General features: G+C 44.2%; 1 protein-coding gene across 8 annotated transcripts in view; it reads right to left on the reverse strand.

Moving 5' to 3' along the window:
- The window catches only part of PROM1 (prominin 1), a 58,292-nt gene that overhangs the window by 4,888 nt on the left and 33,628 nt on the right, over positions 1-19,776 (reverse strand). Inside the window, exons 12-27 of one of the 8 annotated variants that reach the window (XM_078861695.1) lie at positions 18,612-18,764; positions 17,299-17,422; positions 14,732-14,829; positions 14,059-14,143; positions 13,618-13,764; positions 10,456-10,527; positions 9,868-9,957; positions 7,827-7,844; positions 7,307-7,360; positions 6,908-6,988; positions 6,456-6,524; positions 5,527-5,616; positions 4,997-5,112; positions 2,947-2,970; positions 2,069-2,137; positions 1,546-1,637 (exon numbers count right to left, since the gene is read on the reverse strand). In XM_078861695.1, the coding sequence (XP_078717821.1) occupies positions 1,556-1,637; positions 2,069-2,137; positions 2,947-2,970; positions 4,997-5,112; positions 5,527-5,616; positions 6,456-6,524; positions 6,908-6,988; positions 7,307-7,360; positions 7,827-7,844; positions 9,868-9,957; positions 10,456-10,527; positions 13,618-13,764; positions 14,059-14,143; positions 14,732-14,829; positions 17,299-17,422; positions 18,612-18,764 (1,372 nt within the window). In that variant the 3' untranslated portion in view covers positions 1,546-1,555. Of the gene's footprint in view, positions 1-223; positions 1,638-2,068; positions 2,138-2,946; positions 2,971-2,995; positions 3,048-3,625; positions 3,890-4,996; positions 5,113-5,526; positions 5,617-6,455; positions 6,525-6,907; positions 6,989-7,306; positions 7,361-7,826; positions 7,845-9,867; positions 9,958-10,455; positions 10,528-13,617; positions 13,765-14,058; positions 14,144-14,731; positions 14,830-17,298; positions 17,423-18,611; positions 18,765-19,776 lie in introns of those variants that run through there. The other 7 variants (XM_078861694.1, XM_078861693.1, XM_078861696.1 and 4 more) reach the window with 7 other exon arrangements.

A 19,776-nucleotide genomic window follows, 5' to 3' on the forward strand; every position in this document is an offset into this window, starting at 1 on the left:
GAAGTTACAACAGCACTTGCTAAACAATTAAAAAAACATGTTACTGGATCAGTGCTCTACTTGGGCAAAATTATTAATCGAGGTCAAACATATAAAAGTACCAAAAATCCCCAGAGTGACATTTTAATACCACAATATGACTCAATTGTTTTATGCTGTATCTGTTGACACAAGGCAAAACAATGAATACATTTGAGATTAGTACAGATGGTGATGTGATTGACTAAACATAAATACTGCTCTGTGCCTACGCCGAGCAGCACAAGCACATAATTTGAAGCACATGAAAAAACAAGGACAATGTTGAAACAACAACAACACGATCGAGATGCACACACATGGAGACAAATGGATTTCCCTTGGGCCTAACAAGCCAGTTTCGTTGAAAACAGAAGGGGATTTTTTCCCCCCAGTTTAATTCTGCAGTGAAATTACCCAACATGCAAAGAATGTCCCAAGGCGATGCATCCTCCTGCTTTGTGATGTAAGCACGGTTTTACAGGCTGCTGTCAATCCACTGCCGGACAAAGGCCCACGCCAAACACCGTATTAGTCTCAGTGGTTTCTTGACCGTACTTAAACATGCTGGTTCGTTGGGGGTTGGCGATGGGGGTTGCCCAGGATATATAGATATCACTCGTCACTGATGTAAACCGTGGCCAAGAATTTAACCCAGGTGACCGTGTTCATAGCTCTATGGCGAGGACCACGACTATATTACCACTCTTCCGCTGGAAATATATTTTAAATGTGCACTCTATTTTAGTTCATCCACCACCTTTAAACTAAACATGTGGGGAAAAAACCTGGATGTAATGAATGCTAAAGCCATTCCTAGCAGTCTCAACTGTTGTGTGTGTAATTGAAACACAGTCATTAAAATAAACAGGCCATAATATATTCCAAAGGTAACAGAGGCAAGAGTGTGCTAACCGGGAGTCAAACATCCTGCAAAACACAACTTGGGAGTAGAGATGTGTAAACAAAAGTGGCACCAAGGCAAGTTGAGTGTAACTCAATCCTGGACAGATTGCTGCCATGGTGTTTAGAGAGTCTCACTCTACTCAACATCAACATCCACAGAATCCACAGAAACCGTACTGCGTACAAGGAATTCATATATCGCTTCCCCGATAAGGATGAAGTTTCGATGGGTTTGTTATGGAGGAGCAAAACTAAACGACTCCACCTTCTCGTACGGACGTTTAAACCATGCTCCAAGCCCAGCCCTTTCTTCGTGGCCAATCAAAGGCTGCATCCAATAAGCACATCGGTGCAAGAAATACCAAACAGCCGGCTTGCCAAACAGCATCCACTGGGTGTGCAAGCACGCGGTTCGGTAGAGTTTCCTAAATAACATTTAACGTGCAACCACGTGTGGAAAGAAACCACATTGCAAACGAGGGCAAGCACGTGCGCAAACACACACAGTCCGCATGCTGATGCTATGAAATCCGTATTAGAGCATTGTTAGTATGCACCATGCGTTGGCTAGTTAGTACGGTTAGGGTGTTGGGACTGAGCGGCGGGGTTGGTACTTACTACCCTGGTTATCTTAGGGTTGCTCTCCCCACTCAGCTTGCCTGGGAGGGGTCAAGGCTCGGGGACAACGCTCCCAGCTCTCTCCACAGTAGGGGCTGCAGGTTCGTTGTGCATAGCGGACAAGCGTGGGCGCATGACGGAGGCTCAGTTCCAAACGCAACACGTTTATCAGTCGTGCATGTTGTCTGTTTCGAAATCAAAACTTCTACGCGTATGTCGAGGTGTTTTTTGCGATTGTACCGCTTATATGCTCCTTAGGTTATTAAGGTCACAACAGGAAATGATATGCAACAAAAACGCGTTTTAAACCCGCTTGCTCGCTATAAAATGTTATATAAATGTTCACGTACTGGTCATTACCTGCCACTGAACTAACGCATGCATCCCAATGAACAGCGCTACAAGTCAGGAGATGGACACTGTCCGGCATGCACATTGTTAACGTGCGTTAATAAAAGGGTGGATGAGGGAATGAATGGAACAGCCATGTGAGTTTGATATCCAAATTTAAAGTCTTTCCGTTTACCTTTTTGCAACAGGATTGTCAATGCCATGGGACTGTCTTGTCTGATAACCATTACTACCAAAATCCATACTGAAACAAAACATTGCCAAGATTCGTAAATTGTTTAAATAAATATGCAAAACTTTTTTACGTGTAAAATTCTGTATTTAATGCAGGCTATGCACTCAAGGCCACAGCGTTCATAGGCTTAGTCGGAGCTGTTTCAAGCCCAAGAGCCAATGTATTTGGGTTAGAGGCTTTAGATTGGCAATCGCATTGGCCCCGATTTAGGGGGCAGACACATTGGCCTGACGAAGTTACTCCTATCGGGCTCCATGCTGGGAGGCCTTTTCTTTAAGAAACCTGAAACTCTAGAATGTCTTAAGGGTATCAGGCGTATGCCGTCGACAATGACGGGACAGCAGATTTGATGACATGCAGCAATTGATTGAAGATTTTTTTTGTGGGAAGCACTTGCCAGCGGCAGATCCTTCACAGCACTGGTTACTGTTTGCACTGGCAGGATAAATTAAGACTTCGCCCTGAACGCGTGACTTTTAGTTACAAGTCTGCTGAGACAAAAAATACTTCAAAAAACATATTTTAGAAGACGAAAAAGCCATGGAAGTTAGTATTATATTATATGGATCAAATCACAGCTGTTTTACTGTACATATTCATGTGGTGTGAAAATATTTGAATTGAATTATAAAATGGCAATCTACATTGCATGTCCAGTATAATGACTTTATATATAATAATTTTAATAATAAAAAATATTTTTCACATTTTACTTGTACAAAAGAGCGGTTAGACTTAATGGTAAATTATTATTTTAGACGTGTGACAATTGCAAAAAGAAGTTTACAAAAACTAAACTGAAGAAGAAAACATCTTACTTGGTCATAGGTATGTGTTCATCTCTAAAAAAAATAAGGCAATTAATGATTACTTTTTATCTTTTAACACTGTGAGAATGTGCATTGTTCAGTCTATACCACTGAAAAAAAAACAAGAACATAGAAACCAATGACATTAATTAATTTGTTGCAAGGGTATTTATTCCCCATCACATGGGACTCTTATAGAATCCATCATTACTGTGTTACAATCCCCCCATATTAGTAGATTCTTACCAATTATAATAATGGGATTGCCACTCATCTCTACTGGCTCCTGTTGAGCCATAGGTGGAAATTCCACATTCAAACGACGAGAAACGGGCCATGTGATGCACAATCTTAATTTACTACGAAACTGCCACGTCAACGTCTCGACCCTGGAGGGGACGATAGGCTGAGTCGACCCCCCAACCGACATTATAACTCATTGCACCCTTCTCATAGTGAGTCGAGTGCTTCGCTATAGCACCACTTAAACCCTTTAACACGGCTCAATAGTCTCCGTATTACATAAGAAACAAATTCGGTATCTCGCATTAATCAAATACTCGTAGATAAATTTTACTAGAAAATGGCCTGATATTCATAGAAAAAAAACCCACAGCATTGAAATTCGTAATGTGCTAGAACTCCCACAGCCAAATCGTAAACAATGTGAACTTCTGTGCGCTGCACGTGTATTATTATCATATCACTGAATGTAAGAGAAGTAGAGTGGCGTTATTAGCGCGGATGGTAAACTGAGAAAAGAGGCTCACAACAATTTTACATTTGCTAACAAAACAAAAGTGTGCAGTTGCGATGAGAAATGCATGCAGAATTTTGCAATATAAGAGAAGAGGCAAAAATTCCAAAGTGGAACAAACAAAAAAAATAACACGACTTAAAAAGTAGGAATGGTTATCAGAAGGTAAAATGCCAGATCCCCGACACTGATGAACTGCAAAAGGCGAAAAAGAGAGACAGGGCAGGCATGAGATCACATGACAAGTGGGCAAGCAGGGTTCCAGGCCAACCGCAGGCAATCAGTGTTTGTGTCTACTCCTGTGGATGGAATTAACGTTGACATTTCCTGCCTTCAACGCTTACGCCTACTCTGTCAGCCGTGTGTAAACCAAGTCCCTGTATTAATGCCCCTTAAAACACCTCGCCCAATCACTGAGAAATTAACGTACGGTACATTGTTTAAATCTACATGGACCCCTTGATGAGACCATTTTAAGCTGATGCTTCTTGATTCCAAGAAGATTTAAGATTCACATTTAAGAGTCAGCGGCAGGAGGAACAAAACCAAAACACAAACACACCGTGCACACCACAGTAATAACAACAGAGACAGGGAAACCTCAATCGCTTTGGAAGGGTAAGTAACAAGCAGCGGAAGGAATTGAAACCTAGGTAAACGTCCATTGCCCTATGCGGGTGTTGAGGTATGTACACACATTGGTTTAATAATTATTAAGGTAAAGCCGATGACGAGATATAGGACTGTCAGTCTATTGTCCGAATACCATTTTCGTCTTTAGCTTCAAGTGTCCATTACTTAGTAAAATCAGAGGCAACAAAAGCACAGTTAGTCACTACGCCTTAGCAGCACCTATCTATACAGGATGTAAATCATTTATATAGAAGGGCAAAAGGTACATTCCACTGTATTAAGCATCTGTTGCAGTTTTTCATTTTCAGTTTCATTTATTTGGTATAGCCCTGTGAGCCATTCGGCTCTTGAATTGGGTGCAAACGCAACAAACAAAAACATGAACAAGAAAACATCTTAAAGTGACTATGTGACTATGTGCAAACAGAAAATCCAAGAAAAGACAGCAAAATATTGCAGAAAAAGCACCGTACACCAGCATCACTGGCTTCACAATTTATACAGTTATAAAACTACCTGGGCCACGCAGCGAGGATAAGCCACTCGCTAAGAACGACAAGTGCCCGTTTTGCCTCGCTCTTAACGTGGCCGTGGTTTCACGACTTTTTTTGATCGCGTGCTACGAGTATTTGGACGTACACGGCAAAGCAGATTTCACACGGCACTCACTCATCGTACACGTCCTCGGTGTCCATGCGCCGGTAGTATTTTGCCAGCTTCACGGCAAAAATGATGCTCGGAATTAAAAACACCGTCGCCCAACCGAGGCCAAACCAAAACGCGTTCTGAAAAAAAGAGACGAAACAAATATATTAGCCTTCAACGGACTGTCGGGGAAAGTGCTATTTTCGAGCCCCTATTAAGGCTGGCATGGCACACGAGGGAGGTGGATAGGTGGCCAACACTATGCCTCGCTGGGCCACCTTTGTCTTCCCAGTGCTGATGTTTACACACCACACCAGGCATGCATTTAAGGCTGAGTTGACCAACAGGAGGCCCTGGACCGGTTCAGATAATCGTCACTGATGTTGGCTGTAAGCGGGAATCGAACTTGGGTCACCGGGTTCGTAGCGCAGTGCGCTAACCACAGGAAGAAATCTAGTTTCCTCCAAAATGTCTAATTATTCAGAAAATGTCCCAATGCAGGACCCTTGTGCCAAATGCTACTCTCTGGTACACAACTCAGTGGCGTCTCTCACCAGCGAGTCCATCACGTAGCTGCACGCAATGATGTCCACAGAGTCGACCAGATTGGAGACCGGTTTGCAGGTGGCCACCTTGTTGGAAATCTGCACAAAAGAGTGGAAGCCATACTCATTGGTTCTTTCGGAAAAGTCACGTAGGTAGAAAAATAAAATAAAATAGAAAATAATATATCACGACGTTTAGATCGCAACACAAGCAGTCGTCCTCAGGCGGAAAAAAGAATCCAGCAGTGGAACTGCTGAACCAGGCAGAACACAGCGAGAGAGCCGTTACAACAAAAGGTTATATATGTGTGAGCTTGAAATCAAGATTAAAAGAGTGGAACTTAGCGGACACGTAAATCGATATCCGTCCGAGTGGTCTTATAGCTCCCCACAATCAACGTATTTAAGGGCCTGAGTATTGAATGGCACCAGGTGTTGTATCGGTGGAAGAGACAAGAAGAACCAGACACGAACTTGTGCAACATCGACCTGCGGGTTGTATTTGGGCTCAACAGCACAGCACCCGGGCACAGGTCTGGGGCGCTGTCACCCCTGCCCCAACAGTTCGAGGGGCGGCTTCTAACAAGCGAGCGACACTGGTTAGAAAGCCACTACCTGGTCCCTCACTCCCTGGCAAAACGGTGAAGGCGTCAACTGCAGGACATCCAATACAAATGGGCTGTACGTTTACAAAAGAACCTATACACAGCGCTTGCATGCAAACGTGGGTATCTGTGCCACACCTTCCAATCGACTTCGATTAAACCGGACTCCAGCTTTCAATTTGAGTGGTAAACATGCGGTGTTGCACCTACTTAATAATGTTCCCAGTTTCACGGTAGATATATGTTTGTGATTAAGAATGCACATAATAAGTCAAGTCAGTGGGCTACTAACAGGTGTGCATTGTATAATTTGTGCAGCTCTCATGTACTCACGGAAAACTTTGTCCAAGTAACGTAACTCTCAAAGTATCCTATTATAGTCTTCATATAGGTCTTCGTTTCCTTTAAAAAAGACAAATATTGCAATGTGTTACGATTGCTGAAAAGGGTCGATGTAACTTTTCTGCAAGGTGCTTTCCCTAAAAATGTTTGTTCGTAAAGGTCTCATTTGTTACCAATGCATCCACGAGGCTTGCAACTCAAATTACTTGGCTGTACAACACAAATCCTTCTTACAAAACTGAAGCAATTGAAAGAGATATTCTTTGCTCAATGGACCTCACCCAAAATTGACTGACTGAATTGAGGAATATTTCCTAAAACACATTTTCTCGAAGGAAACTTTTATTTCAACATTCCGCATTACAAATAATATGATACACATGGCATTTTATTCCATAGTGAAGGAAAATAGACAAGACAGTAACACAAACATAACAACTTACCCCAATGATAACCTGTGAGGCATTGTTATTGATGAGACTCTGGGCGATGTCCAATTTGTCAATGACTTCTGTAATCTCACTCTAGGATTCACACACACACAAAACATTTAACACATTTTTTTGTCTCTTTTGCAAGTGCGTTAAGTGCACGTGTGGATAAGCATGTCACAAGCCCGTGTGTGTCCACGTGGGCCCACACATACGTGTGATATTTATTGTTAGATGTAAAGTGACGTTGGTACGCAAATTCCAATCAACAATAACCATCAACAGACATTATTTCATGATCTGGATCAATTTGTGTCCGTGATCAAACTCTAGTAAAATATTCTACGTGGTGAATTAAGTCTCATTTCACTGGAGTAGCTATTCAGTGTGAATGTGATCACAAGTCCCAACCTGCAGAGCAAGGGATGTCCTCTGGAGAGAGTTCAAACTCTTGCTCAAAGTACTCTGAAAACAACAACAGAAATGTTAAGCACTCATTTCGGAATTAGTCAACAACAATAAATTAAAGAAATATTTTATTACGTACAACACCATGTTAAAGGGTACATCAACATGCACGAGTATGAACGTTACTGTAAAAGTTTTCTGCGGCCGTGCCATACGGCTCTCCGGTATGCGTTCGGGCTGCGCCGCATAATTTTTTTTCAAAGACCGACGTTTTTCTCCACGTGCTGGTTCATTCAAAAGCTCTCCGGCACGTGGAGGGAAACGTCGAGCGCTGTGGTGCGAGCCGGAAAGGCTTCGGAGAGCTACAAGTATGAACATTCATCAACTTCCACTTCGAGTCTTCCCCTTCACAGTACAGGACACCAAACGGAAGTGATTGTGATTCAGAGAGAGAGATTGTAACATTTCCATTAAGAGACAAGGAGACGGAGTAAGGTTGATAGAAAAATAAAGATTCTCTTACCCTTGCTCCAGTATATTTCTTATTTAGTGTATTGGATGAGAGCGCAGCATGAATGGAGAAAAGTACAAGTCAGAAAGTGGGCACTGTCATTAATTTACATTCCTTGTAAAAAATATATAAAATAGGTGAAAAAATAATCAGAAAGAACATTTGAAAGGGAGGGGGAAATGAAAATGAAGGAAATATGAAGACAAAATTTTTTTTTAAGAATTCATACAAAAGTGAAAATTGACGAATGTTTAAATAAACACAAAAATAGAAAATATAAACCAAATACACACGTAACAAAATATACATCAACATAAACTGCGACTGGGAGGTATACACAACACGCGGCTGCCCTTGCCCAGACTGGAAACTGTACAGGTCAAGATAACCTCGGCCACAAGCCAAATACGCTGTGATGGAGGCAAAACACCCAGTTGTATTTGTAGGAAATATTAACAACACTGTCATCTCCAAGATAACCCCAGTTTTTGGTAAGGGAAGCCCCACAATTGCACCCAGTAGACCACCACCAATCACTTTAAACATAAACATCAAAGCACTTACTCTTTAAACATTTACCTTGGAGTCACAATGTCAAATCGGAACACACGCTCATGTTCAAAACACAACAATAACAAACATCTTTAAACATTAATTTTTATCATTAATAAGCAAACAATTCACGCCTCCATTTTGAAATGTCAACGACTGTGGAGGCTTGTTACTGGCGACGGAGGTTTAGATTATACACGGGTGTTTGCACCGTGGCAGCGCACCCAGCCTGGCACAAGCGCTGTGGTGACATCACCGCCACTTGGTGGCGAATAGCGGCTGTTGTATCAGACAAGGGGAACACGCCGTGTCCCACGCGTAGTGCTTAAATTTGTAGCAATGGAGGTGTTGTTGAAGAGTGGGGAACCACCACCACCTCCATCCGTCACACAAGTCTGGCCTGAGTGAGGTGTACCCCATTATGGGCCCTCACGACCGGATTATCGGTACCTGGCTGTGGATCCAAACTCTGGTTAGTCGTGGGTTCAGCAGCAATATGCACAGCGCACATTATTACAATTAATATTTCACGATCGACAAGGTTGTTGTTGTTGTTAGACCGTATTTTGTGCAAGAAAAATATTTATACAGGAGAAGCTGGATACAAGCACACTTTATATAAGCACAGTTCTGATATAAGCAATATCGAACATTACACTGGTGGAGGGAGTCCAAGGGCAACTTCTGATACAAGCACACTTCAGATATGAGCAAACCTTGCTTTGCTCCCAAGAGGTGTGCTTATTTAATAATTATTTAATAACAAAATGCCTTCCATCTCATCTCGAACATTAGAAGGGGAACCCCTCCGTAGCAGCTGTCCCTCTATGGAAAAAAGTGACTCAGAACCAGCCTACAAAGTAGGAATTAGTCTGCCAGTGGGGGTGGTAATTGCTACGTGTAATTCCAATTGAGTATTTTGTGATCCTTTTTTTAAAATTTGGCAAATTTAGACGATGACGCCAGCGCATAACGTATGGCCCACTCTTTTCAAAAGCCGTCAAGGGATCTTTAACGTCCACTGTGAAGCAGGCAGCGCGTACCTTACGATGTATACACCCGCAGAATGAACCAGGGCCTGTCAGATTCGAACCGCGAACCTCCTGAACAGGCGGCCTAACGCTGGAATCACTGGGCTATGTCATCACTCCATATCCAGCTTCTGCTGTACACAGAACCCAGCCACCACTACGGTGTGTAACGCTGCTAGTGTACGTGTGGTGGTATACGATGCGGTAAATGGTGAGGTGCACAACCCATTGATTGGCAAGGCATACAACCCAGGCCATATTACGGTGTGTAAGCCAGCAATAAGTAAAGCACAAACCACTGGTAAGGTGTACACACCCGAATAGCATGATTGGCTATGTACGGCGAGAATTAAGTTCAACATGCATACATACAAAGTGCACAACCCAAGCCGCTGCGATGAAGTGTACAATGCCGAACATTGGTGGAGCAAAGGGCCCAAGGCAGGTTACCAGCAGGACACAGTGCTCACCATGCTGCTGTTGAGAACTACCACTTGGTTATAATGAATCCAGCGGATGCTCGCCGCGTGTCCCCGCAGCGCGTTAGCCAGTGCCCCGCTCTGCAGCCACAAACAGTCGCACGCAAACGTAAATCATCGTGAATCAAACGCAAATCATCGTGCACAACCGAACAGAGTCGACCAAACAAGTGCCCCTCGTGCGTTAAAAATAAACACAACTCTCTTAAAGCAAACTCATGATTTTTCCCAGAACTCTCCCCCCCCTGAGATTAAGAAAACGCAACTTTAATCATTCGTGCCATTTAGGCTAACTTTAAATAGATACATTAAGGGTCTTACCAGAAAGGCCACATTTATGTACATGAAAGTATTAAATTGGGTTTTACACTGCAGCCCGGTGAATTTTTTTTAAACATAACACGTTAGCTATGATTAAAAGCCCGTGAATGACAGTTCATAGGCGTCTGCACACTTTAGTTTGGCTCATTCCACACTTCAGCTGGGATAACCTGAATTAAACCACATGCAGATTTTTCAAAGCATTGAAATAGAAATATATTTGAGAAAATGAAAGCGTGCAAGCTTGACAAAACTCACCAGGTTGTTAGCTTTTTCACTGAGTTTATCGGCAAACAGAAGCAGATCAACCTTGGTAATGCCTTTGTTGAGCTGTAAGGAATTAAAAACACAAACTTTAATGTGCAATATTCTACACCAGGGGGCACTACATGCACCGCAGATAAACCCACCAGACTATTTCAGGACAATATTCCCGACTAGACATTACGCAATCATTGAAGGTACATATCACGATGTTTAAATGATGCAGTGATTCAAGGGGATTTGGAAACGCGTGCTTTAGCCAAGCGCTATTGCTCAACTTGGTAGTGCAAATGTCCAGTCATGGACCATGGCTCCCACCAACCAGGGCTGGGGTATTTTCCACACACTACAAAAGGCATTCATTGTAAATACTTCCTTACCACCTCAGTGAGTTATTTCAAATAAAAAAAGACATTTAATTAACAAAGTGCAGACGTCGCCCGTTTATATTTCTGATTGTAATTTACGAAACGAAACAATTTCCACGGTGCAATTTCCACATTGTGTTTTGTCCTTCTCAACGAATACATCGTGCAGTTAAACTGCAGGGTGGGTTCGAGGAACTGCCCCTTCGTTTGGGTCACTGTTGTTCACAGCCAGATGAGCCGGGACTATGAGCGAAGGCCTCACGCTGATACTTTGTTACGACCAGCATCATATCGTCTTAATTGCCCTAACTTAGCAACCACGATCCTCCTCCCGCAGTGTTCATGGCCATGAGAAGCACTGCCTGGGACCCCTTGCCGTGGGATATTTCAAATGTTTCATTGTGGAAAGCGGCTATAATTCCACCCCCCCCCCCACCCCGAATCCTTTCAAAGCAGCGATGCAAAACCAAAAACGGATGAGCACGTGTAATTGTATTTTTCCAAGAATGGAAGGCTACGTTTTGAAAAAAACTGCATTATATGTGTACACAAACACCAACATCATTACACAGCTTTACCCAGTAGAATATGAAGGTTTTTAAAAATATCTAATAACATGCCACCTTGCACCGATAAATGCTTCTCATGCATCGCAGGCTGTTAATCATCAGCGTGACATCAGGTTGCGATGACCCCTACTTGCGGTGCGTGTGGCAGCTTTGTGTTTCACAAGCAGATGGTGCGGCGCTTAATTATGGACCACTACACATCACCAAGGTGACCAGAGTGGTGGAAAGTCAGACTTGTGTACCATAGACTGTACTACGAGTCTAAGGTACACAGGTAGGAGGACCCTTGCTCAGAGCAAGATGAACTGTGACACTGCAAAAACATAAGGGACGACCACGATGTGGAGAGGATTTCATCCAGCAGTGGATGACGATGATGTTGATGATGAAAGCTAGAAATGTAATAATAGGTGTGTTCATGGATTACAATAAAACACTGACATTAGTTATCGTCCTCATATTAGCTTCTTGTGTATTCTTTAGGTTCCGAACATGGCTAGTTTCTTCTTAGATCAAGCAGGCACTCTGCTTTTCCTTTTCTGGACAAGCTGCCCAAGCGAGAGGAGGGCGAGGATTGGGCCTTTCGGTCAATAAACTTAATTGCCGACTAAATAATGGCTCGGCAATGTGATATGCAACTGTGTTGACAAGCAGAAGCAAGGAAGTTGCAGCATCGAACGTGAGATGTTGCGCAACATTTGCATAATGCAACAAAGTCGCACTGGCACCGTGCCACTTAACAAATCAACTCCACATTGTGCCACTTTAGACATTTCCATGGCCAAATGTGGATACTGGTGGTTGTGCAACATCACGTAAGCCTATTAAGCACATTATCATACCTGTGCTTGATTACCCAGAAAAGCTTTGCTGAGTCTCAAGATTCCTTTTAAGGAGGGTCCTGCCAAGTTTTCACAGTCGGGGGGGCGATGTTGCTACTTGTAATCCTAATCGAGTACTTTGCTCGTAACTTTAGCAGCATTGGGATGGTTGGCTAATACCGGTCACATTGCGCGTGTTGTTTGTAACTGAAAGGAAACCGGAGAACCCGGGCGAAACCCATGCATGGAACAGGGGGGAGACCATCGAACAAGTATCCATGGGCAGGTGCCCGAGTGAGGGATCGAACACAGGCCCATCTTGCCGTTGCCACCCCGCTGCCCAATTATTGCCTATGATGAGCTGTTTTTTCTAGATTTGAAGCTTTCGTGACTGCAAGGATTCATACTCTTAGGTTTTTTCGGTAAAGTGACGTAGCTAAAAAATAAATATTAAAAGAATAAAAATAATAGAAATAATAGTGATTTATTATTTTATTTCAAATATTTTTATTGTTTTATTATTTATTTTTACCTACGTGACTTTACCGAAAAAACCTAAGACTATGATGAGCTGTCAGCCTTAACGTAGACACCACATAGGACGGGGGACATTAATGTTAATCAGCTTCATGGGCCCATTTGCTTTGAACATTTGACAAAGGTCTGTTTTCATTACTGCAACTCGCTTTGATAAATCCCACTGTGCTCAGCTTTTTTGATCCACCTATTTGCTTTGGCTACTTTAATGTAATGAATTAATCAGCCTACACACCGAGGTTCAAAAGTTCAGGGGCTTTTGTTTCTCACTGCAACCAATCAGCTGGCTGCAGTGGTGTTGTCTCTAGGCAGTGCGCGAAGAACGAAAGCGCAAACGCATTCTCGCAATTGCACTTTGCACAATTAACATTGGAGACCGCTCGCAGACAATAAAAGCTGGACTGCTACGTATGAACAAGTTTCTCAAGAGGTAGTCACCAACCCCCTCAGCAAGAATAGCGGAGGCATGCAATATTGAACACATGCACACACACACATATGGATCTCCCCATTTAGTCCTATAAATAGAAACAAGTACTCTTAGTAAGCACCTATTCAGACCTACAAGGCGCAAGAAGCGGTGATGTGGCCAGGACCTCACCTACCCAACCACCTTTGTCTCTCCAGCAATGATGTTGACATGCTGCACCAGGCAACTTATTTAAGGCTGAGTCAACCTATGGGGGGGGTTCAGAACGATTTTGTTCTCTCGATCTTCAGAGGTCATTAGTGTGAGTAAAAGTGGTGTTATGCATGACCATGAATGAGAAATTGATCATGGGGAGCGTGACACCGTAAGCGAACCCCACACGCACACACACACAGATGACGACACACACAGAGATGACACGGACACAGAACCTCTGCGGTGAATGCGCTGAAGTCGATTTTGTCGATTCCTGTCGCGGCGAAGTCCAGCAGGCTCTGCTTGACACTGGGTTCCAGCAGCTTCATGTCCGACAGGTTTACATTGATGGGGTCAAATTTGCTCGTGATGTCATTCGTATACTACAGTGGTTTTCAGGTGGCGGTGTGGAAAAAAGACAGGACACCAGAATGAGGCGGGTAATTTTGATCCGCACTACGTTTCACAAGAAGCCTTTATAATAGTAATACAACGGCGAGCGTGCAATCGTGTTTCCGATCCCGAGGAAAAGATAACATGGCGTATTCTCACATAAATAATTCAACTGCACATAAATAATATAAACCGATTCGTACAAGGATTCCAAATCACAGTGTAATATAATTGTGCTGCTACATGCGATATATGTTGGTACATTTTCGTGAATATGTTCTTACCTGAGTTATGTTCAGGAGGCTGTCCAAGTTGAATAGATTTGAGAGTTGAAAAGCAGAATAAATCCCTTTGTTCATTTTGCAATCACTGTAAAAACACACACACAGGCCCTGGTGATTCTAGACACTCGCATTCGTATTAAGCCAACCTCAGAGAAGGCAGGCTCAAGATACAACTCTGTCTCTCAGTACCTCCAAAACACTTCACACGGTGTATTTGCACTCTCCTGTAGCCCTCTCGTGGCTAGCAGACATCGACATTGATATTCAGCTCCCAAACGTATTTTCATCGGCAAGACTATTATACCAATTTGAAATCATAAATTGTGTAAATGCAACTCTTTCATGGAATCGCATGACATACACCAGGATAAAGAAAACACACAACTTGTGTACCGCAATGGACTAATTCGCACGGAACCATTCCAACTGCAGTGGTTCTGTATGTATGTAGAACTTCTTTCGCACCGTGCGTAGCCTACCGTGCTAATCGGCACAGGAGGTGCATATCTGCCAGCGGTATCCACCGTTTACAGCCAACGCGCTCACACTAAGTGACTCCATCAAAACAATCATTGAATACATTTAACACATTTTTATTCCACATATCTCTCTGCAAAAGAGAACCATGAAACGGGGTACAACAATGCGGGCCGTGGCACAGCAATAGACTTGCCTGTATACGCCCTCAATGGTCATGTTCAGGTCTGGCTTGTTGAAGAGAACTCCTGGCAAGAGATACTTCGGCTTGAACAGATTGGGCGTATCGAAGAACTAAGAAAGGAAGGAACACATTTTTTGTTCAACTGTCAAAAGTGGGAAACACGAAAAGTTACGCGAGGGGGAGGAGGGTAGGGGTGGTGGTAGTCGGGTTCATAGACAGTTCAAATGCTCTGCTCCCAAAGATGCCGGATTAAACACAGAGCCTAATGGATCGAGTGTGGTGGCTTTAGAGCAGATTTCAGGACATTTTAAAAGGATAGGGACAGCTGAACCAGACAGTGATGCCGACGTGAGTTTTTTTTATCGTTCTTTTGATCAGAGTTTTGTTACGGTCACAAGTGCCAACCTAAACAAACTAAAAAAAAACCTAAACAGCCGTACGGTACAAGTAAGAATACAGCATCCACATGCCACTTTAAAACCGGAGTGGGTCAGGAAGTGCCTCATCTTTAAACTCGGGTTACAAGGTTACACCGAAAAGGCCTCCCAAGCACCCTGTGCGGCGATTTCTTTCAGTCACTTATGGGTTTCGGTAGGTCGTGACGAGATACCCACTTGAACGGAGCAAAGGGCTTTGTACGCTGCCGAGCGTATGCACTCCTAGAGGTCCGCGTGGCTGATGGATGCATAAAGGAGTTGTATTTTTTTTTATGTGGAGGGACAGATATGGGAAGCAGTATTGTCCTCTGATTTATTTTGTATATGTCGTGAGCTGGGCAACCAACATTACTTGAGCCTTCCACAATGCACTCTTATTGTTTTGTGTCGAACAAATCCTCAACACGCTTACAAAGCACACAATGCATGTAATGGACTGGGAAAACACAAACTATTCACTTGGGAAAAAATATACACAGCTCACTCTTTGATCCTTTGTGAAAAGAACAAGGTGTATCTTACCAATGACTCCACGTAAACAGGGCTGTTATATTCACCTGTTTGTTGCCACAGAACATTTTTCATAATGAGCTGGGTTTTTCTATTCGGCATAAGTTATATCTCAGTGATCGAGACGGACAATGCGTAAAGATAACATGCGCTCGCACATGAAAAAAAGTCACAACACAAATGAAGAAAATATTTAGGATGCCACCACATTAATACTTTTGCCAACCAATAAAGTATGGATCGATATCGGTTCAATGCATCGCACTACGATTTGGCACAGCTATAATTGGAAGGAAGACAACAAAGCCAAGTCACGTGATGCCCCAGGGTAATGAACCCAGTAAATCATCTCTCACCAGGAGGCCCCACTGGAGCACTCTCAGCACTCCATCGTCCAGCAACGGCAGCCCTCTGTAGCCCCTTTTAGTCTTAAACCCATTTGACTTAAAAGGCGTTAACTCTTACAAATGAATCAAGCGTGCAAACCAAGTGGGAACCTCTTGCTTCGATTGTCAATTAAGTGCCCACGGCATCTCTGGGGAAGAACCAATAAAACAAAGTTATTCCTTTACCCAAAGGTAATGAACGCATTCGCACAAGCGTTGGGCTATTTCAATATTCACCTCTATACTACAGACTGAAATGCAGCTCAATTCGCAATGTAGCATTCATAACGCTACATTAAGTATAGCCAACCCAGCCCTATGATTAGCACGGTTGGCTACGTACGGTGCGAAATAAGTTCAACATACATACATGCAACATGCCTGAGGGGTCTGTAATCTAAGCACCAACTGGTTTGTCTGCTGCAACTAGTGGGGAGTCAACAGTGGGAGCTCCTGCGGAGAGAGTACACCGTGTCAAAATGTGGAATGTTTCCACCACTGGTGCAGAACCTTCCAGGAAGACGACCGCCTCCCCACACATATTCGAGCAAAGACACAAAATGGGCCCAATTCTGGTAGTTTTTGTTTCCACACTTTTGTGGAATTCTGGCATTATCCGAAATTGCACATGAGTTTTTTTGCCAAATTCACGAGACAGTTTTACACCTAACTCGCAAATCAGTTGCTGGGATGGCGGCGACAGGAATCAGCGTCACACGTGGCCCACGGCAGCAGGCTTGCTCTACTGCCACACCGAGCAACTAATCAGCCTCCATCTCACGTAAAAAGGTTCCGCAAAGAGCCTCTAACAGACTGTTGGAGCAAGTTCTGTTTGCGAGCACCTATTAATGCTGGAATGACACACGAGGGAGTTACGTGATCAGCACCATGCCCATTCGCGTTTGTATCCCCAATACTAATATTTACACACGCCGCACCAGGTACTCATTTAAGGCCGAGTCAACCTAAGAGAAGGCCCATAACCAGTTTAGATATTCATCACCGATGTGAGCTGTGAGCGGCAATCGAACTCGGGTTGCCAGGTTCATAGCACAGCGTGCGAACCACCGCTCTACCATCACACACACGCACTCACGAGTGAGACTTTTCATCTAAATGGATGCAATTCATTTGCACGTCTTCGTCGAACGTCGGGCAATCCACCCAGTTTACTTGATCAGCAAAACCCCGTAAGGACAACCTCACGGAATCGCTCCCCCACAGAGCAGAGCGCGCGTGCGCCGACCTTAAAGAGGTTCTTGTCAGCCAAGGCCTGGCAGAAAAGCTTTTCCACGTTCCCGCCCAGAACGAACGTGAGCGTCACCACCAGCATCAGCAGCCACGAGAAGATGAAGCTGAAGCCCACGCCACTGCTCACAGCACAAACACACACGGTGCGAAATAAGTTAAACAAACATACATATATTCGACACACAGGGTTGTGCATTTACACATCCCCCCCCCCACGACAGTCCAGGATTGGTGCTCCCACACTTCATTTTTCCATACTGCACAATACACTCCATGAGTGTTCTTCAAGTGGACACGTGGCTCAAAAAAGCAAAGCACCGAGCTCGTGCTACAGACATCCTTAATTGAAATCGAGGCGACTATTCATGATTGAAGAAGGCTTTTAACTGTCCTGTTTTGATGCGTCTCAGCCCAGCAGCCAATGAATACAATAACAAAATGAATACGGCTTTTCACTTAATTTCGTCTCGCCAAAGCCCTGAGCAGTAAAGGGCATAGTAACATCCTTTATCAACGGCATGCAAACAAAATTCTTTGAAGTGGTGCTTTCAAATACTGAATTAGAGCCATATTTAAGTGACAATGACTTCTGTGGCATAGCCTTCCAAAAAGCACGTCACGCCATCATGCGACGCTACGCTCATTGGAGGTTGGGTGAGGTTGCAAAAGGCGTTTTTTTTACCTTATTTCTTGATTTTAATGGCACCAGCAAGGCACGTAATAATGCAGTTCCTTCAGTCCGAACCATTCATGGATAACAATAATAATTTGCTTTTCACATAGCATCTCGGAGTGCTTTACAAGTGATAAGCGACTTGCGTCTTGTCTAAAACTTTTAAAGGGACCCCCCCCCCCAGTGACAGTTGTCCGTGTGCTGCACAAGGTGGCTTATCACCTGGCCTGCATTCATCTGCCAGTAGGGGGCGATGATAGCTACGCATATCACACGAGTCATTTGTTGGAAAAAAATTTACTTGCCAAATTTGGGCTATGACTCGAGCAAACAATGTCCGACTCAAATCAGAAATGTATTTCCCGAGTAAAGCCCATTCGGCTGAGCTCATTGAATCTTTAACGTCCACCGTGAAAGCACACGGCCACCCTAAGCTTACGCTAAATCCACCCCGCCAACAATAACTAAAGGTGGCCCGGCCGATTCGAACCGCGGACCTCCGCAACAACAAGCGGCGAACGCCGCTCACTACTGCCGGGGGGCAGGCCGCGTCGCTGCCGCCCCCGTACCCGCACCGCCCAGCGCGTAATCCGGATCGCTCCGCCGCGCCGGCCGTGCGCGCGCTTGCCGCTCACGCCATCAGGAAGTTTCCGCCGGTGTTGGAGATGCAGCCGCGCGTGGTGGGCGTCGCGTGCTTGTCGTAGCCACACGCCCCGCACAGCAGGCCCAGCAGGTTGAAGAGCACCACGAGGCCCGCGAGCGAGCACAGGACGATGCACACGAGCCACCTGCGCGACAGCGGACGCACGGCACGCTCGCATCAGTGGGCCTCTCTCTCTCGCACGCGCGAGTGAGTGTGCCCCCCACCAATACCTACGTTGCTGGGCCTTCCCCCCCCTACCCCTGCCAACACAGAGACATCTCCTCGATGCGGATTTTATATTTCGCGAGCTTGAAAAACCTGCAGTATTCTTGGTAATTAGAGCGACGCTCCAAAAGTACCAACAGATAATTCTGCCTCCGATGTCCAACTGTAGAATGGCCTGATGGCGAAAATTACCGGCCAAGGCAATACACTTTGCATATTTACAAAAACCAAACAAGTCGACGCAACTATTTTTTAAATCAAATTGTTGTGTAACACTGAAGATGCATGTCGTTAAATGCAACTCACGAATCAGCAACTGTATGTACGACGTAAACGTCAAGAGTTTGTGCTTACTCGTTTAATACATAAACCTGCAGCAACGTGCACAACAAATACGTTGGGGCCCTTCTTGCAAGTACACTTATATACAACAGCTCTCAACCCTTCCACCAAGCTGCCATCATCAGCATGTGGATGGGGCCCATCAAAATAAACGATGGCTTCCCAGTGGTGTTCTTGCAATGCAGAAAAAAAGCCAAGCGGGAAAAAAACAATAGATCTTCAATAAAAACATGATCATAAACATTGTTAGTTCTGTACCCTTAGGCGGGTGGGAATTTCCTGCCCTGGTTCTCCCTACCCGTGAACCACCCCCCCCCCCCCCTTCTAGCATCCTATACATCAGTCGGTCAGCCAGTGTGTTGGGCGAGGCCCACTGAGTTCTCTCTCAACGGCGACCTGACCAAACAACAAGCATGGTACATGAGAGGGTTTACGGTTGGCTACGTATGGTGCGAAAGAAGTTCAACATACATACACACGTGACTAATAATACAGTAAATAACCAGAACTATGTACAAAGGAAATCTAGTAAGAAATCCCAAATTACCACGTTATGCATGACACTAATTAAATTAAATGAACCCATATAT

This window comes from Lampetra fluviatilis, chromosome 12, assembly GCF_964198595.1.
Source record: "Lampetra fluviatilis chromosome 12, kcLamFluv1.1, whole genome shotgun sequence".
NCBI classification, from domain to species: Eukaryota; Metazoa; Chordata; class Hyperoartia; order Petromyzontiformes; family Petromyzontidae; genus Lampetra; species Lampetra fluviatilis.